Below are 25,065 nucleotides of genomic sequence, written 5' to 3'. Positions count from 1 at the left end.
GCGGGGCAGGGGGAGCGGGGCGGGCGGGGTCTCCGCGGCGGCGGGCGGGGCCTCCGCGGCGGCGGGCGGGCCGTGGGTGGGTCTTCAGTGCTCGGGCCGCCCCCTCCCCCGGCCGGTCCGCAGCCCCGCCCCGGCCCCTCCCTCCGGCCTGTGCGGCGGGTCCGGCGGCGGCGCCAGCGCGGGGACAGGAGGAGGCGCGGGACGTGGGGCGGCGCCGCGGGCAGGGCCGGGCCGACGGGCGCTGGCAGCGGGGGCAGCGGCACGGGCCCCTCGGAGCGACCGCAGTCCAGACCTTGGCCCTCCCATCCTGCTCCGCCGCGGTGAGTGGGACGGGCGGCCCCCAGGAGTGCGTTCGTATCCCTGTCTGTCCGGCTCCGGGTCCGAGCGTCGGCGTGTCGGTCCGGGTGTCTGTGGGTGGGGGCGCAGATGCTTTTCAAAAGCCGTGCCTGTCTCTGTCCACGTGAGGCGTGTCCAGGTCCGTGAGAGCGGTGGGGGGATTCTTCGGGCTGTGGCTGCTCACGTGAGGTCCGTGTTTGAGGGGGGAGGCGCGGGTGGATGGGTGATGGTTTCTTGGAGGAGCGCGGGGTTTGGAAGCTTGTGTATGTTGACGGAGGGTGTCGACCGCTGCAGTCGAGGGTGGTGGTGGGGCGGGTGGGGTTGCAGAATGGGACTGTGGAATCTTGTGGCCCGGCTTGTCTGAAGGGTTCCTTTCTCCCTGGTGCAGACACTTCCACCCCTTGCGCCCCCCTCCATCCTCCTCAGGCACTTAGAGGCCCACCAGCCTGGATGGAGGACTCCTTTCTCCTCTAGCACTGCTCTCTGGACAGGAAGCCTCATCTGAAGGCTGTTTCTTGTAGGAAAGGACCCCTCTGATTTTCCTGCAGCCTGGGCCCTGCCTGGTGGACCCCAGGCCCCTCCCTGGTTCTGGCCTCCTCCCTTCTGGACTTGGCTTCAGATCCTGGGCTGCAAACCTGCAGGGACAGATGGCTGCAGGTTGGAGGGACAGGCTGCATCTCAGGGAGACTAGTCCTGCTGAAGGCAGGCCGTGGGTTCGTTCCTGGTGTGAGGGTCTCTGATGTGAACAGCAGAAACCCAGGACTGGCCCCGGTAGGTAGATGATATCTGGGAGGTTGGAGGAAATGTAAAGGTCTTTTTCACAGGTCTCTGCCGCCTTGTCTGTCCAGCCCAGCTCACCAGTGCCCGTTCCTCCCCCCTAAGCAGGGCTCTGATTTGCTGCAGAATTGGCATCAGAGCTGCAGGCCTCACAGGTGCTCTGCAGAATTGGCATCAGGTGCACCCCACAGGTGCTCTGCCTCTCTTGGCTTGCATGCCTCCAAGTGACAGAGCACTTACTACCCTGCTGTGGGAAAGCTTCTTTATGTTAAGTGGAGGGCTTTTTCCTTGGAACTTCATTCACTTGTCTTATTATTGCCTTTGCTTTGGCCTCTCTGATGAGAGGGAACTGCAGTGATTTAACATGGCTCTCCTGTCACCAACATGTACTGAGCACCCTCTGTGTGCCAGGTGCTGTCTCAGCCACTTAGGGGACAATGGCATTCTTGCTGAGAGAAGAGCTTGAGCAAGGGCCTGTAGTTGTGATAGTACAGCCTGTGTTCAGAAAAACAGAGCAAAACCATTTGGCTAGAGTAGCGGGAGCTCAAGGGAGTGTCATGGGTGCCCTAAACTCCACATTTATTTTGGGAGGTTGGGCAACTGCAACCACCCCCTAATATGCCTACTCTTATTGTAAAAACCAGAAATCAAATCCTCAAGATAGTACAACATGGGATTTAATCATGGATACATATTACAATCTGTAGGGACCTTTGGATGGAAAGAGAACCTTGGGAATTTCAGATTTGGGGAACAAAAAGACCCCCTCTCCCACTTTACAAGTAAGGGGATAGAGTGGCAACTTGCCCACTTTGCAATAGTGAAATTAGTGACAAACTCAGGACTAGCTCCTATATGTCCGGACTTTTAACCTAGACACATTTTAGAAGCATAATCAAGGTTATAGTCATAGCTTATAACCTTGATTCTACTTCTAAAGGCAGAGGAAGAGGAGGACTTGAGAGGGCTCCCAGGGTTCTGACTGGTGTGGCTAGGTGGATGCTGGTGCCTTTTATTGAGATAAGAAATGCAGCAGGAAGGGTAGGTTAGGGGAAAATGAATTCAGTTTTAGACTAGTCTCTATGCATCATCCATGTAAAAGTGTCCAAGATACAGTTAGATAAACAGGTCTGAGGTTCCAGAGGTTTTCTGCACAGGAAGTAACTCTTTGGCAGTTATTAGCAAGTGGACAGGTAACTAAAACCATGGGAGATGATGAGATTTCCCAAGCCAAATATGAAAGGGAGAGAAGAGGCCCTAGAACAAACCTGTGTGGAACTAAACATTTAAGGAATGGGCGGTGAAGGAGCAGCCAGAGAGGTTAGTGGAGAGCTCACATTGAGAGGATTGTGAAAGTATTGAGTACAGCCTCTGCCCTTTTGAGTCTTGTGCTTTGCGCTCTTTCGTAACTGGTCCATCTTTCCTGATTTTTCATGCTTCTCTTCCTTTACTTACTGTTTTCCCAGTGTACCTATCAAACTCCTATTTGTCCCTCAAGAGCCAGCCCATACAGCCTTTCCTCTGGAAGCCTTGTTTATTCTCCTCCACCACCTTCATAACACTTTGAATTTGTCAATATCATGACACTTAACTCATTGTAGTTACCTCTGTCCATGTCTGTTTCCCAGTCAGTCTGAGAACTTGTGAAGGACAGGGAGAACATCTGTTTCAGCTTTGTGTCTCCAGTTCCAGGTCCTGGACCAGAGTGTGCCCACGGAAGTTTGTTTGATAAATTGATCAACTGATTGGATGGTTCATTCACCTACTCAGTCTGGCAGCAGTGGGGGAGATGGTATTGTGAATTTCATCACTTCCTTGCCAATCTGCCTGAAAGATTCTTTGGCTTTACTTCCTCCAAGGTTTCATCTGTTCTGGAGAAACCCTCAAAGACTAACCTACAGTCACCTGTCATCTTACTGAGGCCTCCATGATCAAATACACTTGAAGGCTCGTGAACAGGAGTGGGTCATTTTAGGAAGCAAGTGAGCCTAACTGACCTCTTGCATCAACATTTTAACAATGCCTCAGTCATCTATCTCCACTCACAGCTGTGTAAATCATGTATAGGGGGACTCTTGTGAGGTGGTAGGAGGAAGTCATGCAGGAAATAAGATGCTGTTTTAGGAATTTGGAGAAACTGAAAAGCCTTGAAACACATCCTTTGCAGATGGCAGGGATCTAGTGGAATCCGGGCTATCTGTCTTCATGTGCTCACAATCAGCTTCCTCCTCAGCTCCATGGATCTGGCTTCCTCTCCTCCAGCCCCTAGAAACCACACCCCCTGAAGTTACTCACAGCTTCTTTGGGCTTTAGATCAATCTCTGCAGCGTTTCCCAATGAAAATCATTCCCTTATGCTGCAGCTGTCTTCTCCCTGGGCCTTCACGCTGTCCCTCCCTGCCCCTCTGGCCCCACCTTTTCAATTTATTTGCAGGCTTTGTTTGCTGGGCCTTTTCCTTAAATGCATAGGTTTCTTGGGGGCATAGTCACAGGTTCTCCTTGCTCACCTTCTGCCCTCTCTGGGTGATGTCATCCACTTCCATGGCTTCAGGCACCATCTCTACACCAGACTCCCAAATTCATATCTCCAGGCCACACCTCTTTCCTTGGCTTCAGCTTCTAACTGCCAGCTGAATCTCTCCACTCGAAAAGCCCATAGGTACCTCAGATTCATCTTACTAAACACTGAACTTACCATCCAAACTGCTCCTCTTCCAAAGTTTCCAAGCCAGAAAATTAGGAATCATCTCTAATTCTTTCTTCTCTCTCTACTCTTGACATCAAACCAACCAGGCACAAGTTCTCTTGATTACTCCCTATGAAGTCCATATCTCCCAACTTCCTCTTTGTCCCACCCCTAGTCAAGGCCTCCTTCATCTCTCATCTGGAGTTTCTCCAACCATGACCCCTCTATTTTCCATGCAGCAGTCAAAAATTTACTCTTATCACTCTACCACTTTATATTAAACCCTCTCCACTCCCCACCCACAAAGACTTCCTTGGCTCTTGTATAAAGTCTCAATCTTCTAGCAAGGAAGGGTAACGTCTAAACTCCTTCATAAGGCCAACAAAGCATGTGATCTAGCCCCTGCCTACCACTCCATCTCCTTTCTTAGCCCTTCCCTGTCACAGTATATAGTTCAGTCTCCTAGCACGGAAGGCACCAGGCTCTCTGTATCTGGAGTGCTCAGCGCGAATGGCATCTTCTTGCCTTGACCTCCAACTGCCAGTCACCCTCCAGCCCCACCCCAGATACAGTTTAGGTGCTCCTGGTGCCATCTGTGCTGCCCCATCACAGCCCTCCATGTTACAGTACAGTAATCGGTTTATTCGACTGTGGAACCCATGAAGGCTGAGCTGCTGCTGTTTATCTTTGTATCTCCAGGCCTAGCAGAGGTGTTGAGTGAATGCTAAATGTGAATATGAGGTCCTTTTAGAATGGAGACATAAAAGATGGATCCTATAAGAAATGCAGGATTGCAGTAGGCAGCCCTGAGGAAGGAGGGGGAAATCTGAGGTCTGAGTTCAAGATCCACCAAGTGTCACCTATGATAAACAGCCCACTTAAAACATGGCCTATAGGACCTTGGGGACAGATCTTTAGGGCGCAGTGGGATGAGAGCGGTGGGAGAGGAGCCCAGGAGAGGAAGGGAAACTTAAGTGATTCAGGCTAGGGTAAGGCCTCAGCGGCTGCATGCCCCACAAATCTGGGTGGGGAACTGAAGCAGGAAGGGGAAGGGAGGGAGGAGCTGTGAGTCCTTGGATGTAGCCCAGTTCCCGCCCCTTATGACAGGCTGAGAGCCCCTTGGGCTTGGAGGGAGGCGGAGCCTTACTTCCAGCTGCGCCCTCCGGGCCCGGTAGACCACGCCTACTCTTCCTCCCCGCCCTCCCCTGCAGTAGACAGAAGCTTCAGCTTGGCTCTAGCCTCCTGTTTCTTCCGCCAACCCTCAATCTGTCTTCCTCCTGCGATGTTATCCTGGTATAAGTCACTCTGGGAGGAGAACCTCAGAATCCCAGTGCCCACAAGCAGGAAAAGATGCTCTCAGGGAGGCCCTTCCTGTAGCATGCCTGCCCTCACACAAACACAAGCCTCAGACCTGGAGAGGGCTCGGGACTGGCCCCACTGCATGCACACGTACATTCATTCACTCAGTGTCTTAAGAGAGGTCCACTGTGCATCTAGCTGGGAACAGATAATGGTGACCTGATTCTAGTCATTGTCTGTTTTGAATTCATCCAGCTAGCTTTCTGCCTCCCTGGCCAAATTTCTCTTGTGGATTGTCTACATCTGCTATGTTAATTTCTTCATCACCATTCATTCTTCAGTCATTCTAACCCAGCTTCTGCCTCTACCACCGTACCACAGCCAAATCTACTGGGCACTCTTTGGCATTCATCTTATTTCACCATTCCTCCTTTCTTGAATCAGTCTCTTCCCTTAATTTCCACAGTCCCACACTCTCTCGGTTTTCCTCCCACCCCTCTGGGTTCTCCTTCACTCTCTCTGTCCCTAGGTAGTCTCATCTACTCCCATTCCTTTAAGTGCCATTAATATGGCAATGCTTCCAAAACAATAACCAGCCCAGATTCTGTTCTAACCAGCCTGTATTCTGTTCCTGACTTGACGTCTCTAGCTGGATATCATGCAGGCACCTCACACTGGCATGCCTAAAACAGAATGCCCCAATCAGCTCCTCAGCTTTCAGCTCTCTGGGCATGGCTGACCATGTGTTGAAGTGAGAAACCCGGGAGTCGTTATTGACATCCCGTTTCCCTCTCACTTCCAGTCCATCATGATGTCCTTTTGACTTAACCTCATGAGAATTTCTCACATCAGTTCATTTTGCCTATAGCTCGGCTGATACCTAATATCATCTTACCTGAAGAACTGGGGAAGTCTCCTAACTAGTCTCCCTACTTCTAATCTGGTTCCTCTTCAATCCCCATAGCTGCCAGAGTAGCCTTTTAATTTATTGGGTTTTGTAAGTTGCATCATCTTTCCCCCACCCCAAATTAGGATAAAATCCAAATTCTTCACATCAAGGTCTTTTGTAATCTCATTTCAGCCTACCTTCCCAAACTCACCTCTTGCCTTACATTCACTTTGCACTAACCACATGATCCTTTTGTGTTTTCAATGGGCCTTCTGCCTAAGAACTTTCATTCATGCTATTCCTTCAGCCTAGAACGATTTCCCTCCTTCACTCTCTGATGTCCCCACCTTCATCCCTACCGTTTTCCTTCCCTTCCTCAGAGCTCTGCTTGAAAGAGACCTCCCCTGATCACCCAATAAAAAAAGAATTCTTTCTCATAGCATCCTTTTCTTCTTGATAGGACTTCCCTCCCCATATTTTGTAATTACTTTTTGTTTATTTACTTTTAAAATATCTGTCACCACCTCCCCACCACAAGGAGAGTGACCATCTCTGTTTTGTATATCACTCTATTCCCAGCACATGTGCAAAGTAGGCACTTAATAAATAATATTTGTTAAATTGCTGAATTAATTCAATAAACACAGATCGATCCATGTATCAGGCTCTGTGCTAAGTGGTAGGAATAAAAAAATTAAATATAGTGTCTGCCCCTAAGAACTCTGCATACAGTGGAGGAAGAAGAGAAGTTATAAGAAAATTATAGATTAGTGAATAACTGCTAGGATGGAGGGTACAGAGGGACATAAAGGTAAAGTACTCAACAGGTAAAGTACTCAACCCAGACTTCAGGAAATCAGGGAAGGCCTTCTGGAGGAAGTGACATTTACATGGAGACCTGAAAGCTAAGTGGGAGTCAGCCAGGCAAAGGGGGGCTTATAAGAGGATCTCAGGCAGAGGGAACAGAATGTATGACTGCCTAGAAGCAAAAAAGAACAAGTTTTCCAGGAGTTGAAAAGAAACCAGTGTGACTGATCACAACATCATGAGACATGCGGTTGTAGAGGGAGGTATGGGCCAGACAAAGCTAAGCCTTGTTGGCCAATTAAAGGAGTTTGGACTTTGTCCTCTGGAGGACACTAGTAGATTTTAACAGGGAGTTAGTGACAAGATGGAAGCTGTGTTTTAGAAGCCTCATTCTAGCTGTGAGGGTGATGCATGGGAAGGGCAAGTGAGGAGACAAGGTACCAGTCAGGAGCTTGCTGCATCATGGGGCAGTGGCGGTGCAGTTGGAGAAAAGGGAATAAGGTAATTGGGAGGCAGAATCCACAAGGCCAAGATACTGATTGGATGTGGAGAGAATGGCATCTGGGGCTGCTGGGCTGAGAGGTAGGTTGGAGCATGGATAGAAAGGCTGCAGGTAGTTAGAGGAAAGACCCTCCTTCAGGAAGGCCTCCTGGAGGAGGATTTGGATGAGCAGAGGAGATGAAGGATGGATGTGTCAGTGAAAGTGGGCACTCCCTACCATACACTCCACACATGCTATTGCAAATTCGTCAAACTGTCATTTGATATAGGGATTATTCCACCAACTTCAGATTTGGAAACCAGGCTTACAGAGGTTATAGGAATTGTCCAAGGTCACACAGCTGGTAAGAAGCCATGCTGGGTTTAAAACTTAATCTAACCCAAAATTTGTGCTCTTAACCAGCACACCATGTTCACGGATCATTTGGCCCACCAATTTCACCCTGCTCCTTCCAGATCACTGCCTGTTCTGACACTGGCATGGAAAGAAATGGGGCTAGTTCTCTTCAAGGGATTTGAGAGGTGAGGATAGGTGGGGAGAGCAAGTGCTGGCTTCCCTGGTGTTGACCGTCTCTCCATACACAGGCTGTGTGAGTGGCAGAGCCATCTGTGGTCGCCATGGCGAAGAGGGAGGACAGCCCTGGCCCAGAGGTCCAGCCGATGGACAAGCAGTTCCTGGTGTGCAGCATCTGCCTCGATCGGTACCGGTGCCCCAAAGTCCTGCCTTGCCTGCATACCTTTTGTGAGAGGTGAGGATCTTGCAGGCCCCCTGAGGGAGAGTGGCATGTGTAAACCTGTAAGAGGTGAGGGGAATGTGCACACAAGGAGGAGAGCAGATGAACCCCTACTTGTAGAAGATGAGAGTTGTTGCAAAAATGTATGAGAGGATTGGAAGCTTCTAACATTGAACCACAGTCCCTGCCCTGAAGAGGGTCTCCTCTGCCCCTTTCCAAAGCCTAAGGCAGCCTCCAGCACCACCACAGAAATGAGACAGAGCTGAGACTCTCTATTAGTTCTGGCATCAGAAAAGTTGGTGACCAGTAGGAGGATAGTAGGAGCTCTGTCTGCCCTTCACTGCCCATCCTCATTGTTGTCCTGTGGCACTGAGTGAAAGGCAACCCCTCCAGCCTCTAGGCATCTATTTGTTATTTGTTCACCAAACACTTATTTATCAAGCAACTACTATGTGCCAGACCTGTTCCCGCAAAAAAGATATGCTTGCTCTTAAAGAGCTTCCAGTATAATGGAGAAAGATGGCAATCAATCCTACAGCCAGACTACAGATAAATGCAATAGTGCCCCCTTAATAAGACTCCAATAAAACATTGAGCCATGAGAGCTTGGAAGGGATCTGTTAGAGACTGGAGAATCAGGGCATCTGCCCCACAGTGTGCTCTGGAAGATGAACTGGAGTTAACTAAGTGAAGGGAGTGATGTGAGCCTTCTGGACAGAAAGAGGAATGTGGGAAAAGGCCATGTGGCATGGGGGAATGTGTCAGATAAGAGAACCGAGAGGAAGCCTCGGGGGCTGGAGCAGAGCAGGTGTGATTGATTATGGTGTGGGATGATGCTAGAGAGGTAGATGGAGACCAGACCCCTTGGGGTTTGGTAGACCTGTTAGGGAATTTTGCCTTTACCCTGAGAGCCACATGGAGCCTTCACAGGGTTTAATACATGATCACATCAGTATTTTGATGATACTCTCTCCCTGGCCTTCAATATTCATTGCTCTGTCTTAAGTGGCTTGGTGCCTGCCCTGATCTTCTCACCACTGCCTCCACCCAAGCCTTCCCTCTGCCTCCTGCCTTCACTGAAGCCTTCCCTCTGCTCTGCCCCAGGGACACTGCTTCCCTTCCAGTCCTGCTCTCTGAGATTTCAGCTTTACTGCTGTCTCCCCGTCTGTCATCAGCTGGAAAGAGTCTCAGCCTTCCTGCCTATTGCAAGTTTCCCGTCAACCTTGGTGACCTCACTACCCACTTATGCCTCTTGGTTCTTGGCTTTTTCTCCAGGGCCATCTTCCATGCCACCTCAGTCATACCATCTCCCAGCCATGGCCTGGGCCTTGCCATCACCCAGAATGATATCACTTCTGTGGTCATAAACTTCACTACCCTATTCCTGGCTCCCGTTACCCCATTCACCATACCAGCTTTGGATATAAACATTCAGCCTGCTTGACTGCTCCCTCTCCTCCCAGCCACAAGCTCCATCCTGGCTGGCCTCCCTTTCTTGCCTGCTCATCCTGGATCTGAAGGCTTAACATCTGACTGGTGCCACAATTCCCTCAGTCCTGTTTTAAACCCATGCATCAGAAGCTCAGTCCTGGATCAGAGCTGTAATTGGCTGTCTGTACCTCTATGCCCAGATCACTGAGTGCTCCTGGAGAAAATCAGTGCCTTAAAAATGATAAATAGGAGTAGCTACCATGTATTGATTGCTTACTATTTGCCAGGGACTGGCTAAGTGATTTACATGTATTGATTCACTTAATACTTACAACAGATACTTTGTTAACCCCATTTTAGAGAGGAGGACACTAGGGTACAGAGCCTTTAAGTAATTAAGAAATGTTTCTGAAACTCCACAGCAAGTAAATAGCTGAGGTCTGAATCCAGGTTTGCCTGCATAGCCTTCATGCTTAACTACTACTCAATCATTTATCCCTTGATCCCTGCCCACAAAGAGCTTATACTCTTGTAGTTGGTAACTGAGAGTAAGCAAGCAAACAATCAAACAGGAGAGTTGCAGCTTGGGCTAAATGTTCTGCAGGAAATAAAGAGGGAGTGAGTGGGGGAGTTTGGGTCAGGGGCTAGTCTAGCTAGTCTACATAGAGTCATCAGCGAAGGCTTCCTTGAGGACATGACATTTGACCTGAGGATGAGGAGTCAAATATGTGCAGGTTGTTCCAGACATTGGGAAAAACAAATGCAAAGGCCTTCAGGAAGGAGTAGATGGGACATGTTCAGAGACTAAAAGAAGCCAGTGTGGCTGAGTGAGGAGGAAAGGAGGATGAAGTGAGGTCTGAAAGAGGACAGTTCATGGGTAGTTTGGCAGTTTTAGGAAAGTGGATTGTATTCTAAATGCAATGGGAAACCATTGGAGGATTTTTCTTTTTAACAGGGAAATATTGTGACATAGGCTAGATTTTTTAAAGATCATTCTGCCTGCTGTATGGAGAATGGCTTACAGAGGAGCAAGAGGAGACACAGAAAACCAGTTAGGAAACTATTGTAAGCCAGGCGTACTCAACACACAGGAAGGTCTTGATGAATTCCCAAGTAGTCTGCAGGGGAAGCCCCAGATTCAGTGTGCCAGGAATAGAGGGGAAGGTTGAAATGGAGATTTCAGGTTGATGCAGGCATGAGAAGCGAGAGGCAGCAGAGCCTGGGAGTGGACAGATGAGGTGAGGTGGAGGGAAGGGTCACTGGCCGAGAGGCAGGGAATTAAGAAGGCCCAGTGGTGGATGGGTCACCCTGTGGGTGTCAGAGCCTCTGAGAATGATGGTGGGAGTGTGTGGGGCGGGGTGTGGTGGGGAGAGGCAGAAGAAGAGAGTGAGCCAAGAGACTGCAGTGAATGAGGGTAGCAGTCTTAGGCCAGCGGAGAAGTAACAGGAGGGGTGATGTAGACCAAAGGCATGAGCCCCAAGTAGCTAAGGAAGAATAAAACGTTCCAGGTGGAGGTGGGGAGGACAGCCTCACCTGCCCTTAGGGAATGTGGAGTATGAGACAAAAACCACTCTCTGAGGACTGCAGGGGAAACTAGACGGCAGGTAAGTTAATAATTGCAGAGCATTTAGACTCATATGTGGCACACAGTGTTTGTTAAATAAATAAAATTTAGTTAATTGAGATCCAGAAGTATAGAGAACATTAAGAGAAGAGATCGAGGCCGTAGGAAAGTTTACACTCTGCAGACCTTGCCTCCACAAATGTGTGGTCTCCCAGCACTGGCCTGCTGTCAGTTGGTTTCTAGTAAGCTTCCTCTCTTCTTCCCTTCAGGGCCCAGCGCCTGCCCTCACCTCCTCTGGAACCCCTGCTATCATGCTCAGCTGCTGGGCTTGCCTCAGGCAGGGTAGGCTGCACTCTGCCTTTGCCCCTGTGCTCTATACAGCCACCTCTTTCCCCTCCCTCTGCAGAGGATGGGGTCTCCTCTCAGGCCACCTGAGCCATCACCCCTTCCCAAAGACCTTGTCTCCTCTTGTCTCTTTGACCTCTCCTTCTCTACTGGCTTATCAATTTATAAATATGTTCCCATTACAGATAAGAACTCTCCTTGGTCCCTTTGTCCCCCATTAGCTGCCATCTAATCTTTCACCTCCTTTCTCACTCAAAATACCAACCTCCTGTTCACTCTTCAACTGGCAACCGTTAAGCCTTCCCATACTGGCCAAATTCAGTGGGCATTTTCTAGTTCTCACCTTCTTGGACTTCTCAGCTGCTTTTGATACTGATGATTACTCATTCCCTCCTTCTGGAAATGCAGTGCACCACTCTGCTGCCTTGATGGTGTCTCCCCCTACCTGTCTGCCCATTCCTCCTGGCTCTCCTCATTCAGTATTTGCTGGGTTCTCTGTCCTGCTCTTGTCATTGTATACCCCTTCTTGGCTGATCTCATGCTCTCCCATGCCTAGAGAAACCACCTAAATTTTGATGCATCCCCACCTCTATCTCTAGTAGATACCTCTGCCTTCTTCCCACCTGTCTACTGGTCCGTCTACCTTGATATCCTGCTGTTAGAGTGAACTCAACCAGGTCAAGTTTGAACTTCCCTACAGGCCGCTCCTCCATCTGTGGTTCTCATCTTAGTGAATGTCACCACCGTTCCACTCGATCATCTAAGCTAGGAATCTGAAAGTCAACCAAGACTCATCTCTCACTCCCCATATCTAATTAGATGACACCTCCTGCTGGTTATACTTCTTAAATACCTCTCACATTTGTTCCACCTCATAGTCTATATTGCTACTGCCTAATTCCAGCCCTTTCTCATCTGTTGCAAGATCTCTTACAAGATTATTGCAAAAGGATCTTGGTTAAGCACATGTTTTCCCTTGGATTGAATCCAGGCTCCAGTTCTTCTTACCAGCTTTGTTATGCTGCACCACCTCCCCTTTCTGAGTCCACTAATAAAACAAAGTGCAAAGCACAGCACAGGGCTCACAGTGCTTGATAAAAGGTGATAACAATGAGGATGGCACCGTACTGTGTCTGCTGTCTTGTCACAAATTCACCCTCCAACAGAGGCAGTGAAGAGATGCTTGATAAAATGTAAGCCGTATATATGCTCCTGTAGCTCCGTTACTGCTGGGATAACTTCTAAACTCCTTCATGTGGCCCACAAGGCCCCGGGAGCTGGTTCCTGCCTGCCTCTTGCCATTCCTTGCCTTGGACTTGGTCTCCAGCCACCTTGCACCACTTTTAGTTCCCTACTACACTGTGAGTTTCTGGCTGTCTTCTGTGTCTGGAGCAACTTTCCTCCTTTCCCTGCATTGTTTAGTCAGGCTAACAACTACTCATCCACAAAAATTTAACTTATATCACCTCCTCTGAAGCCTTTCCTGGCTATCTTCTACACCCACCCAGGCTGGATGCCCCTTTTATGCATTTCCTTATCACTGCCTCTACTGTATTCCTTCTATTAATGATTCCTTTTAATAATGCTGATAGCCTATAGTATATAGTGCTTTCTCTGAGTCAGGCATGTAGGCACTTTACATTTAATCCCCCAATGCCCTATGCAGTCTGTCCTGTCTCCATCTTACAATGGAAGGATCCTTGACTCATAAAAGTTAAGTAACTTGTCAGGAGTCCCACAGTATAATAGATGACTGACTCGGGAACTGAATATAAGCAGCCTAGCTCCAGGACCCATGCCTTTAATCGTTATACTGTTAACTTGATGAATTCTATTTCTGTGACTTTCTTTTTCCTCTGTAGACTAGAAGTATTTTAGAGGTAGGCACTGGGCTGTATCTTTTTATTCCCAAACCTTGGCACAAATTTGGCAAGAGTAAGCAGTCAGTAAATGTTTAATGAGTTGATGAAGAGAGGGGTAGGTAGGTTTGTAGAGGCACATTTTCTATGACAAGTGTTTGTAAACATCTGTGAAAGATGAACCCATGTTTGTGCACACTGTGAGGAATGTGGATATGTCTGCTCTTCTAAGAGAGGTCAGGGATGTGTTTCTACTCACCTGTGAGAGGTAAGGCCTTTTACACCTGTTGGCGGAACAAGATGGGTGTGCTCACAAGGGATGTTTCAAGACAAAGTATAGTGGCACAGATGTGAGGAAAGGGATTGGCCCCCATGGCACATGTGAGGAGGGGTCACTGATGCTGCCCCACCCCTTCTCCTTTGCCTCCCCCTCCTCCCTGTCCAGATGCCTCCAGAACTACATCCCTGCCCAGAGCCTGACGCTGTCCTGTCCCGTGTGTCGGCAGACATCCATCCTCCCTGAGCAGGGCGTCTCAGCCCTGCAGAACAATTTCTTCATCAGCAGCCTCATGGAGGCAATGCAGCAGGCACCTGATGGGGCCCACGACCCCGAGGACCCCCACCCCCTCAGTGCAGTGGCTGGCCGCCCCCTCTCCTGCCCCAACCATGAAGGCAAGGTGGGCCCAAGCAGGCCCAGTGAGGCCAGGACTTGGGGTGGAGGGGGAGGAGAGGCTGGGTGGGGGGGCCAAGTGGCTGTGGGTGAGAGGGTGTTTCTCTGGATAAGTGGTCCAGGTAGAGGGTGCACCTAGAAGGCGAGGGGCAAAGAGGGCAGAGGGGTAGGGGAAGAGGCAAAGAAGTTTGGTATCTAGCCCTTACCTGACTGGAGTCCTTATGCCGCCAGACTATGGAGTTTTACTGTGAGGCCTGTGAGACGGCCATGTGTGGTGAGTGCCGAGCAGGGGAGCATCGGGAGCACGGCACGGTGCTGCTGCGCGACGTAGTGGAGCAGCACAAGGCGGCTTTGCAGCGCCAGCTTGAGGCTGTGCGCGGCCGGTAGGCGCCTGCTGGGAAGCTGGGCTGGGGCGCCATCCCGGGTGTGGTATCTCAATAGGGGCAGGAAAGAACCATCTGGGGGGTTGAGGTAGAATTCCTAGGGAGGGCAGGGAATTGCAGGTGCAGGATCTGGAGGGCAGCAATAGTGTCCCCATGGAGAAGAATGGTTTGGTGGGGGCACCCTCAAGCAATCCCAGTATGAGCTGTCTCCCATCCCCAGCCTGCCACAGCTGTCTGCAGCTATCGCCTTAGTCGGGGGCATCAGCCAGCAGCTACAGGAGCGCAAGGCAGAGGCCCTGGCCCAGATCAGCGCAGCCTTCGAGGACTTGGAGCAAGTGCTGCAGCAGCGGAAGCAGGCTCTGGTCAGCGACCTGGAAGCCATTTGTGGGGCCAAGCAGAAGGTGCGTCCCATCACCCTTCCCTACCACTGCCCCTCATGAGATGGCTTTATTGCCTCCATGCATCCTGTTTCCCACACCTGCACACCCCTGTCCTTTTGGCTTCCTGACATGACCCCACAGGTCCTGTGGCATCTATGTCCCTTGTCCACACTCACCCTCTTGTATTTCTTTCATGCCGCTGTACTACAAACTCAGCAGGAATCACAGAGGCCCCTTCTGCCAATCTGCTCAACCTCCCCTCCCCTTGCCTCATCAGGTGTTGCAGACCCAGTTAGACACACTGCGCCAGGGTCAGGAACACATCGGCAGTAGCTGCAGCTTCGCGGAGCAGGCCTTGCGCCTGGGCTCTGCCCCAGAGGTGTTACTAGTGCGGAAGCACATGCGGGAGCGGCTGGCTGCGCTGGCAGCGCAGGCCTTCCCAGAACGGCCACACGAGAACGCGCAGCTGGAACTGGTCCTTGAAGTTGATGGGCTGCGGCGATCGGTGCTCAATCTGGGCGCGCTGCTCACTACAAGTGCCACTGCACACGAGACAGTGGCCACGGGAGAGGGCCTGCGTCAGGCCCTTGTGGGCCAGCCCGCCTCACTCACGGTCACTACCAAAGACAAGGATGGGAGGCTGGTGCGTACAGGCAGCGCCGAGCTGCACGCCGATATCACAGGTCCCGACGGCACGCGCCTTCCCGTGCCCGTGGTAGACCACAAGAACGGCACGTACGAGCTGGTGTACACAGCGCGCACGGAAGGTGAGCTGCTCCTCTCGGTGCTGCTCTACGGACAGCCGGTACGCGGCAGCCCCTTCCGCGTGCGCGCCCTGCGCCCTGGGGACCTGCCACCGTCCCCGGACGACGTCAAGCGCCGCGTCAAGTCCCCGGGTGGCCCAGGAAGTCACGTGCGCCAGAAAGCAGTGCGCAGGCCCAGCTCCATGTACAGCACAGGCGGCAAGCGGAAGGACAACCCCATAGAGGACGAGCTTGTCTTCCGTGTCGGTACAGTGGCCAGGGCGGAGCTGGGCGGGTGGACAGAGAGGGCGGCCCCAAGTGACCTCAGAGTGAAGCCTTTTGTTCCCCCCCCCATGCCCGCCCGCAGGCAGCCGGGGAAGAGACAAGGGTGAATTCACCAACTTGCAGGGCGTGTCCGCGGCGGGCAGCGGCCGCATCGTGGTTGCAGATAGCAACAATCAGTGCATCCAGGTGAGCGCCTTGTGGCCCCGCATGGAGTGGGGGCTCCCGAGGGCCACTGTCCCCAAGGTAACTGTGCACAGGCTACCACCTGGAAGATAAAACCCCACAGGAAGTACTGTCCCTGAAAAAGTATGAACCATGCACCACTGCTCACCCGCCCCAGGCAGGCACAGGAACCTGCACCTTCAGTCAGGGAGGCACCACGCTTTACGAGTTTGCAGCCGCTACCTCCCAGGCTGTGGTCCAGGCCAGACCAGCGCCTAGACCCCAAAAGATCTGGCTCATTCTTCCTTCCCCTCTCTCTACCTGGCTAGCTACCTTTCTCCCGCTTTCTCCACGTGGTCAGGATGCAGGCTTAGGCCTTCCCTGCTAGCTTCCAACAAGCCTGTCTGGCTCCAAAATGTATCTTGTTTGCCCCAGTCTCTGCAAATATCGGTTTGGTTAGACAGTCAAGTGGGTCTAACTTATGAAAAGGGGTGTCTTCCAGTGGCTAGACTGGAAGATCCCATCACAGATCCAGCTCTGCCAAAGGTCTGTCACCTCAATGTCAGCTCAGGTGGTCCTGCCTCGGGCCCTCCCAGGCCCTCCCACACCTGATTAAAACATTCACCACACAATGGACATGGCCTCCGCTGCACATACAGCTCCTTAAAGCCAGGAAGCCTGGTTTTCTCTATTTCTTGCAGTGAGCCCAGAGCCTCCTGGTAGGTGCTGTGGGAGACACAGTGGAGCAGTTAAAAGCTCAAGCTCTGAAACCAGACACCTGGGCTTGAAGCCTAGCTCTGCCACTTACTGATAAGTCATGTGACCCCTCTCTGAGCTTCAGTTAACTCATGTGTAAAATTAGGAAAAGATACCTCATGGGGTTGCTGGGAGCATTAAATGACATGATGTTCTGTGCCTGACACCTAGTGAACCCCCTCTAATGCTAGCTACTGTTAAAAATATTGTCCAGGTAGAGGCTGTAAACAAAAGTCAGGAGGTGGGAAAGTGCTGGGAGCGGGTGTTCAGGGAACTGGAAAGATCCCAGCAGGGCTGGAGGTAGATTATTGTTTGGAGCCCAGTAGCTGAGGTCACACTATAAATGGTTTTGGAGAGGATGTAGAATTTTGATTTTATCCTGTACCAAATTGTTTGTAACAATCACACACTTCAGTTCCTGGAAACATTTTATGAGGTAGCAGGAAGTTTTCCTTGAAGATCACTATAACACCTATACATTTTTTTAATTTAAAAAAATTTCTTTATTAAGGTATCATTGATATACTGATATACAATCCTACGAAGGTTTCACATGAGCAATATTGTGGTTACTACATTCACCCATATTATCACATCCCCCCACACACCCCATTGCAGTCACTGTCCATCAGCGTAGTAAGATGCTATAGAGTCACTACTTGTCTTCTCTCTACAACACCTATAAATTTACACTTCCTCCTGACCCTGCCTGAGTAGCCGGTTACAGATCCAGCTCCGCCAAAGGTCTGTCACGTCAATGTCAGCTTCTCTCTGGCCCCTGCTTTCCATCAAGCAGGCTGAAGGTGCCAGGAACTCTACATGACATCTTCCCAATCCTGTCTAGCCTGCCTTTATTTCTACCCTATTCCCAAGAGCAGAGGAAGAGAGAAGCCCAGGTCAGCACAGGAAGGTGCTTGGGTCCAGATTGAGGGTGAGGAGGGCATGGGGGTGGGTGACTGGTACTGCGGCCCTGCTTAGTCACACCCTCCACCCTCCAATTCCTTTCCTGTTCTTTATGCCAGAGATGCTTCTAGCACCAAAGTCAAGAAATGAGAAACCTTCCCTGTTGTGCACATATGTCAGTGTTCATGTGCACAGAAAGATGTGTGCCACTTTGTCTCTCCAGTGACGGGCTCTGTTTGCCCATGCGTTGGGGGTGGGGGTGGGGGTGGGGGGGATGGAGAGGAGTACCTTGTGCAGTCCCTCTCCCATCTACTACACCTGTTGCTCCTACATCAACCCTTCTCTTTGCTCCGGCTCCCCCTACACCCCAACCTCATAGCTGTAAAGAGCTGGCTGTCTGATTTCAAAGCTGAGTTTCTGCTTTTCTTACTCTGGGGTCCTCAGGCCTGATATGGGCTGTGCCCCAGTGAGCTGTGCCCCCATCCTCCCACCTTGAGTTTATGAGGATTGGGGTCTCATGAAATTCTTCTCCTCTGGACCTATGGTGGCAACTGAGGCAAATCCCTTCATTGTGCTGAATCAGCATGAGCTGATAGAAAAAATTTTGTGATTTTGAATGAAGAATTTATATAAATTATATCCTTGTGTAATTGTCTTAGTCTAGCTCTTCTGTGTAGGATTTCCTCATTTCCTTCAGGCAGAAGATTCATCACATTCTCCTCAGCAACCTCAGCTTTTGGCTATAGGCTTTCCTATTTCACCAGAATCACAGGCTTGTTTTGTTTATGTTGTTTTAGTCTCTCTCTCCCCAACTAGACTCAGACCCTGAAGTTACTTAAGGCTACCGTGATATGGAATAGAGATGTTAAGGACCCAGCTAGGACACCAGCAGATTCTAGAGATGATCAGGGACAAATATGGCAGGTTTTGATGAGCCATCAGATGTCAAGGGAGAGGGAGAGGTCAGGAGTGGTAGGTCTTGATGCCCTGGGGAGGGGTTCTTGCTGCTCAGGGCAGGCCTGGGTTGTATATTGGTGAGTCCCCTTTTGTAGGTTTTGTGTGTGAGATAACTGCACACTCACATGGAGACATCCAGTTCTGGTGTGAGACTGAGCTGAGAAATGTATTCATTTGCTGAATGTCTGTTCCAAGCCAGGTGCTATACCAGTGCTGCAAATATAGCAGCAAACAAAGCAGATGTGGTCCCTTGTCCCTGCCGCCCTAGTGGGGCTTACATCCTTAGAAGGGGAGAAGGATTTAGCATGTAGTTATAGAAGTAACAGTTGTAATGAAGAGCTGTAATGTGTACATCATCAGGACCTAACTTTATGTATATATTGATGCAGAGGGTACAGTTGATCGTTCAAACTTCCCTGAAAAAGTGGCCCTAGAAATTCTGGGGGTCAGATGAGTACAAGTTGGCCAGGTGTAAGGATGGGGATGGGATAGGATGGGAAGAGCGAGGTCCCCCAAAGCTGCAGTGATGAGCTGGGAACTGAGCTGCTCAGACTGGAGGGGGCAGAGGCACTGCTAATTGCTGATCTGGTAATACCTTTTAGTTGCTCTCACCTTGGCTCTTCAGCCCATGGGTTCTCCTTTCTGTGTTGGCACGTGCTAGCCTACTGCTGGGGACCAAAGCATAACCCAGCGGCTGTGCGGGTCAGTCAGATGAGGGCAGGGTGGAAGTCAACATCAGGAGGGAGTGATATCTATTGGTGGGACCAGTTCAGACAGCCTTGCAGCACTAAGAGATGGGGATGGGGCAGGGGGCTCAGTCCACTAAAGAGGGATCAGGTTTGGAGGGAAGAGCAAAGCTAAGACCCAGAACTTGAGTATCCTAAGGCTGCTTATGGCTCTAATCCATCTTGTGTCCCTAGAGCCTGTAACAAACCAAGCATGTAGGAGACCTGTGCAGTGAGTGGTATTTCTGTTGTGAAGGAGAAGCAGGAAGACTTAGCTGTAGAGAGAAGGAGCATTAAAGGAGTGCTTCCATGATGGGGAGATGAGCATGTTGCGCAGCTAAGGTGGAGGAGGTAGGAGAGGGCGAGAGGTTGAATATTCCCTGGCAGGGAGGAAGGTTACCTCGTTAGTCCCATAGCCTGAATGGACTTATCCTTGCCCATCCCAACCTTACCCCTTTCTTGTCTGCTACCAATCTTACTTAGTCCTGCTTCTATATGTCTCTTGAGTCCATCTGCTTCTCTCCAGCAAGTACCGTGGTCCAAGCCATCATTGTGTCTCACCTGGACTACTGCAGCATCCTGGACAGGTTGTCTCACTTCCAGTCGACTCCTCCCTACAGCTTGAGTGCTTTCTCTCAAAAGCTCCCCCGTGTTTTTCTCCAACACCACCCAGCAGTTCTCCAGTTCTCAGTGGACACTGAGATATCTTACAGATTTAACTCAATTCTGTAGGATCTGTAGGATACTACAGTGTTACAATTCTGTAACACTGTCTACCTGGAGACAGCATCATATCCCACAGGTTAAGGGCTTAACCTCACAAAACCGCCCCCACTTTGGAGGCCAGTTGCAAATCCAGGTTGTCACGTATGCTTTTGACTGACCAGCTATAAACTGGAGGTTCCCACAACCCTCTCTTTAGGTTCAATTAATTTGCTGGAGTATCTCATAGAACTCAGAGAAACATTTAATTACGTTTACCAGCTTACTACAAAGATGTTATAAAAGATACATATGAACAGCCAGATGAAATGGTACAAAGGGCACAGTCTGGAATGGCCCTTCATGACAGAGCTCCAGTCTCTATGGAACTGGGGTGCTGTCTTCCCAACAACAACCCACAGGGTCATCGAATCTTACTCAGGAATTTTGATAGAGCTTAATCTGTGTCCCCACTCCTTCCTTCTCAGAGGTTGGAGGATAAGGCTGACAGTTCCAACCTTCGAATCCCTCAGTCTTTTTCTGGTGACAAGCCCCATCCTGAAGCTATCTAGGGGTCCTAGCCTAAGTCACCTCATTAGTGGAAGCTCCAGAGGGGCTCTTTATAAATGATAAGATACTCCTTATTAATGAGGAGAGTCCAAGGGTTTGAGGGTCTCTGTGCCAAGAACCAGGGTGAAAGACCAAATGTATTTCTTATTATACCACAAAAGCAAGTCTCATCTTGTCACTCCGCTGCCCAGAAATTTTCCGTGAATCCACATTACACCCAGGATGGAGCCTTACTCCTGCTTTTCAGGGGAGAGCTCCCGGGAGTCCAGCCGCACTGCACAAGCAGTGCCCAGACTGGACTCTGTCTTTTGCATTCTGCTTTCTCCTTTTCTGGCTAACTTAGCATCCTTAGCATCCTAATCTCGGCATCCTTACTAGGTGGTTCACTGAGCCTTTCACTTGGAGTCTTTCTCTATCACTTTTCTCACCCCTTTCATAGTCTTACAACTCTATTCACACCTCTGCTGCATGTCCCCCAAGGTCTTCAGCCATGTCTGATTTTTCTCTGTACCCCCAGCACAGTGTCAGTAAATCCCTGATGAATGACTGAATGAATGGGGATCTTCTCCCTCAGGATCCTGCTCCCTTCCCTCTGCCCATGGTCTCTCCCCTCCCCCCTGCTCCCTCCCTTGCTCCTCTGCCCCAGGTTTTCTCCAATGAAGGCCAGTTCAAGTTCCGCTTCGGGGTCCGAGGGCGCTCACCTGGGCAGCTGCAGCGCCCCACAGGTGTGGCAGTGGACACCAATGGAGATATCATCGTGGCAGACTATGACAACCGTTGGGTCAGCATCTTTTCTCCTGAGGGCAAGTTCAAGGTGAGGCCTATTGTTACTGCACCTGCACCCCAGTGGCCAGCTTGAGGGGACCATTCTAGTGCCTGCTGGTGGTCAGGGCCTGGACTGGTCCATCCCTAGTCCAAGGTTCTGCTTTGGTCCCAGACTGGTTATTCTCCCCACCTGGCAGGATAAAGCCCCTAATGGTATCCTTTTCCTGCAGACCAAGATTGGAGCTGGCCGCCTCATGGGTCCCAAGGGAGTGGCCATAGACCGGAATGGACATATCATCGTGGTCGACAATAAGTCTTGCTGCGTCTTTACTTTCCAGCCCAATGGCAAGCTGGTTGGCCGTTTTGGGGGCCGTGGGGCCACTGACCGCCACTTTGCAGGTATTGGGGGACAAGTCAGAAATTTAGTCTTATATCCCAGTCCTAGAGAATTCCCCTGGATACCCCAACTCTAAAGAGCCCTCCTCCTATATCTTGGCCCTAGAAGACCCCCTCCCCTCACTGTATCCTAGCACCATCATCTCAGAGACCACCTATCTCTGCCCCAGAGACCCCACCCCTCTTCTAACACACCAGCACTATTATCCCAGATGTTCTTCCCCATTCCACTCAGCACCCCCACTTACTGCCCTAGAGACCACTTTGTATTTTCAGGGCCCCATTTTGTGGCTGTAAACAACAAGAATGAGATTGTCGTGACGGACTTCCATAACCATTCAGTGAAGGTCAGTGTCTTCCTTCCCTCTCTGACCACTTTTCCAACATCCTTTCCTCTTCTGCAAGACTCCTTAATCCCTCACCTCTTTTTTACCCCCTTGAGATCATTCATTTGAACAATAAACATTTATGTTGCAGCAACTCTGTCCCAGGCACTGTACTAGAAGCAGAGGGTACACTGATGAATAAAGCAAATATGTCCCTTTCTTCTTGTTTATGGTCTAGCAGGGAAGAGAAGAAGATAGCCAGTGTATTGCAGGATGAAGCAATAGGTCCCATAGTAGGGCAGTGTGGGGGCCTGTGTGAGGGCATAACATGAGCGTTTGATTCAGGTGGGACTGAGAATGACCTAAAGCGCCAGCGGGAATTAGCTAGAGGTAGAGGAGGAGGAGCCAAGAACTGGAGGTGGGAACCCCTCAGTTTATGAAGAAACCTCAGTTGTTCAGGCTGGGCTGAAGAAGGAAGTGGTTCAAGTGAGGCTGAGGCTTGTGTATCCTGTTAAGGGCTTGCCGCCGCCCTAAGAGTTATGGGGAGACATGGAAAGATGGCAGGAAGTGAGGTGATACAGTCCTATGCGCCTTAGAAAGATCACTCTGGTTGGGGCAAGACTAGAGTCAGGAAGGTCGGTCTTCTGCAGTAATCCAGATGAGAAACAAACGATGAGCACCATTGCTGTGGCAATGTATACCATAGGGTACAGGTGTGAGATAGAAGTGGTGGGTTGTGGTGATTGATTGGCTGTCAAGCAGAGTGGAAGATGGAGTCGAGAATGACTCGTCAAATGAGTGTTGCCAGTCCCTGAAAAAGAGAACACAGAAGATGTGCCTTCCCAGGGAAGGTGGGCTGTTAGATTTGATATGTCTGAGGGACATCAGCTGGAGATGTTCAGGCAGTGGATGCATGAACATGAACCTGGGAAGAACTGGGGTGTAGCCGCAGATCTGGGGGCCTTAGCCCTGGGGTGTGATCCCGTCCTCCTCTGTGGCCCTGCCCCCTGCCTGAGGCTGAGCCCCCAGTCCCCAGCCCTTTCCCCTGTCAGGTATACAGTGCCGATGGAGAGTTCCTCTTCAAGTTTGGTTCCCACGGAGAGGGCAATGGGCAGTTCAATGCCCCCACAGGTGTGGCTGTGGACTCCAATGGGAATATCATCGTGGCTGACTGGGGCAACAGCCGCATCCAGGTAAGTAAGGCCCAGCGATGGCATGAGGGGGAGGTTTCCTGCTGCTCCCTGTGCACACCCCACTAACTCCCACAAATACCTCTCAGCTGCCTGAGCTTACCTTTCCTTCCATTGTCTACTCATTCTGTAGGTATTCGACAGCTCTGGCTCCTTCCTGTCCTACATCAACACGTCTGCAGAGCCACTGTATGGCCCGCAGGGCCTGGCACTGACCTCAGATGGACACGTGGTGGTGGCTGATGCTGGCAACCACTGCTTTAAGGCGTATCGCTACCTCCAGTAGCTGCACAGGGGCTCTGTCTGGCTCATGGAGGGACAGACATAGGAGGGATTGGACAAGGCGGTCTGGCAAGGAGGTGGGCCAGACCTGGCAGCACTGAATGTGGGCTATGGGCGTGGGCGTGCCCGGTGCCCTCCCTCTTCCCCTCTCCCAACTCCACGGTTGCACTTTATTTATTCGGTTCTTGCTTTGGTGACTGGGTGGGCCTGGACCTGTGGTCCCAAGGATGTGTGCAGAGCTTCACCCTATCCCCCACTTCCCTCTCCTGTCCACTCAGTCTGTTCCCACCCCCCAGCCTGGAGCCCGAAAAGCCTCTTCCTCCAGGGCAAAAGTCCCTCCGGTTGTCTCCCTGCCACTCCATACACACTGACAGAGACAGCAATACCCCACCCCCATATTAAATAAATGTGTTCGCCAAGGTGGTTTGGTTGCTTTCTCATGGGATGGAGCTGTGAGGGGGTGGGAGTGTGGGGCTGGCTTTGAACTAAAAGGTGGACAAGCAGGCAGGCAGGGGACCCAGATTCCCAAACAATCCCTGTTTTCAAGCTTCAGGAAAGGAGAGCAAGAGAGGATGAAGCCCTGGGACTCTGAGACACCTGCCAAATCCCTATCCCCAGGCCCACATCTCCTGCAGAAACAGTAAGTCCTTTGGCTCTCTGCCCTGGGGCTGAGTAGGAGCTTGGGGAGAATGGCCCTTGCCCAGAATGCAGCCAGCAGCTGCAGGGAGAACACTTCCAGCTATGAGGGCAGCCCTTGACACGGGGTTAGGGACCTGGAGCCAGCCCAGGTGGAAGCGTGGCCAGTTTTAGAGCTTGGTGCTGAAGCCCGAGAGCCTTGCCTCATCCTCCTGCTCCCTGTTCCAGGATTGCTACCCTTTCCCAGCAGCAGTAGTAATGGAGTGAGGGTCCCAGCACCCCCTCCCAACAACCTCTAGTCTGCCAGGGTTTGGTTGCCAATCTGGAAATAATTGGAAGCAGAACTCAGTGATTCAGGAGGTAGGGACTATGATTTCTCCCTTTCTACCGAAGGCCAAGGCTCAGAAAACTGGGCGTATTGCTGATGAAGAGCAGAAATCGGACTCAAATCTGTAGCCCTCATACTCCTAACTGCGAAGTTGTAGCTCCTTACTCATTCTTGCACCCCTTCACCTGGCATGGTAACTGGCAGAGAAGGCATTCAGCAATTTGGGGAATGATGGATCTGGGAAGGTTGGTTATGAGAGGTGGTGGGAAAGCTCAAGACATTGTCCTGGAGTGGCATGGTTCCTGGAACTGGGATGGGAGGCCTTTTCCATGGACCTGTGGAAGACCATGGGGGCACCACGTGGACCCTGTGGACATCGCCATTGTGTACACCTCCCTGGTCCTGTCTTCTCACTGACTGAGAGACCTGGTAAGTGGAGGCACAGATGAACTCCCTGAAGGTTCTAGGGCAAGTGTTCTTATGGGGCCTGCATTTCTAGCTCTCATATAATGATAAGTAGGATGGCCTGAGGCCATGCCCTAGCTGGCAGAGATGGTGTGCTCAATCAGTCACTCAGCACCAGGGGGTCCTCCCTGCAAGCTCTCAGGTGATAGCTTATTCCTCTCCTGCACTCCAATCTTAAGCAAAGCACTGGCTATGACACACAAGATGAAAGCTC

At 50.8% G+C, this 25,065-nt stretch overlaps 1 protein-coding gene across 3 annotated transcripts; it reads left to right on the top strand.

The window, feature by feature from the left end:
- The first annotated feature begins 135 nt into the window (after nucleotides 1–135).
- Nucleotides 136–23,843, top strand: TRIM3 (tripartite motif containing 3). 3 transcript variants are annotated; one of them, XM_036996466.2, is made up of 12 exons: nucleotides 136–320; nucleotides 7,880–8,043; nucleotides 13,673–13,904; nucleotides 14,129–14,280; nucleotides 14,501–14,681; nucleotides 14,938–15,670; nucleotides 15,771–15,874; nucleotides 21,110–21,277; nucleotides 21,567–21,627; nucleotides 21,901–21,971; nucleotides 23,003–23,143; nucleotides 23,274–23,843. In XM_036996466.2, the coding sequence occupies exons 2-12, from the start codon at nucleotides 7,913–7,915 to the stop codon at nucleotides 23,424–23,426; spliced, it is 2,127 nt and encodes a 708-aa protein (XP_036852361.1). In that variant the 5' UTR covers nucleotides 136–320; nucleotides 7,880–7,912; the 3' UTR covers nucleotides 23,427–23,843. The 3 variants fall into 3 exon arrangements, with proteins under 3 accessions (XP_036852361.1, XP_017533342.1, XP_017533345.1); XM_017677853.3 differs by having other exon boundaries at nucleotides 21,459–21,627; XM_017677856.3 differs by lacking the exon at nucleotides 7,880–8,043 and having other exon boundaries at nucleotides 21,459–21,627.
- Nucleotides 23,844–25,065: the final 1,222 nt, after the last annotated feature.

This window comes from Manis javanica, chromosome 11, assembly GCF_040802235.1.
Source record: "Manis javanica isolate MJ-LG chromosome 11, MJ_LKY, whole genome shotgun sequence".
Lineage (NCBI taxonomy): Eukaryota > Metazoa > Chordata > Mammalia > Pholidota > Manidae > Manis > Manis javanica.
The sequence above is the reverse complement of the archived record's forward strand: the minus strand, read 5'-3'. Positions and strand labels throughout refer to the sequence as shown.

Bases quoted from the DNA above. Each gene is read 5' to 3' on its own strand.
- TRIM3 (XM_017677853.3), top strand. From the start codon at position 7,913: ATGGCGAAGAGGGAGGACAGCCCTGGCCCAGAGGTCCAGCCGATGGAC. The intron at 14,281-14,500 runs GTAGGCGCCTGC...TCCCATCCCCAG, and splicing joins CTTGAGGCTGTGCGCGGCCG to CCTGCCACAGCTGTCTGCAG. The intron at 21,278-21,458 runs GTGAGGCCTATT...CTTTTCCTGCAG, and splicing joins CTCCTGAGGGCAAGTTCAAG to ACCAAGATTGGAGCTGGCCG.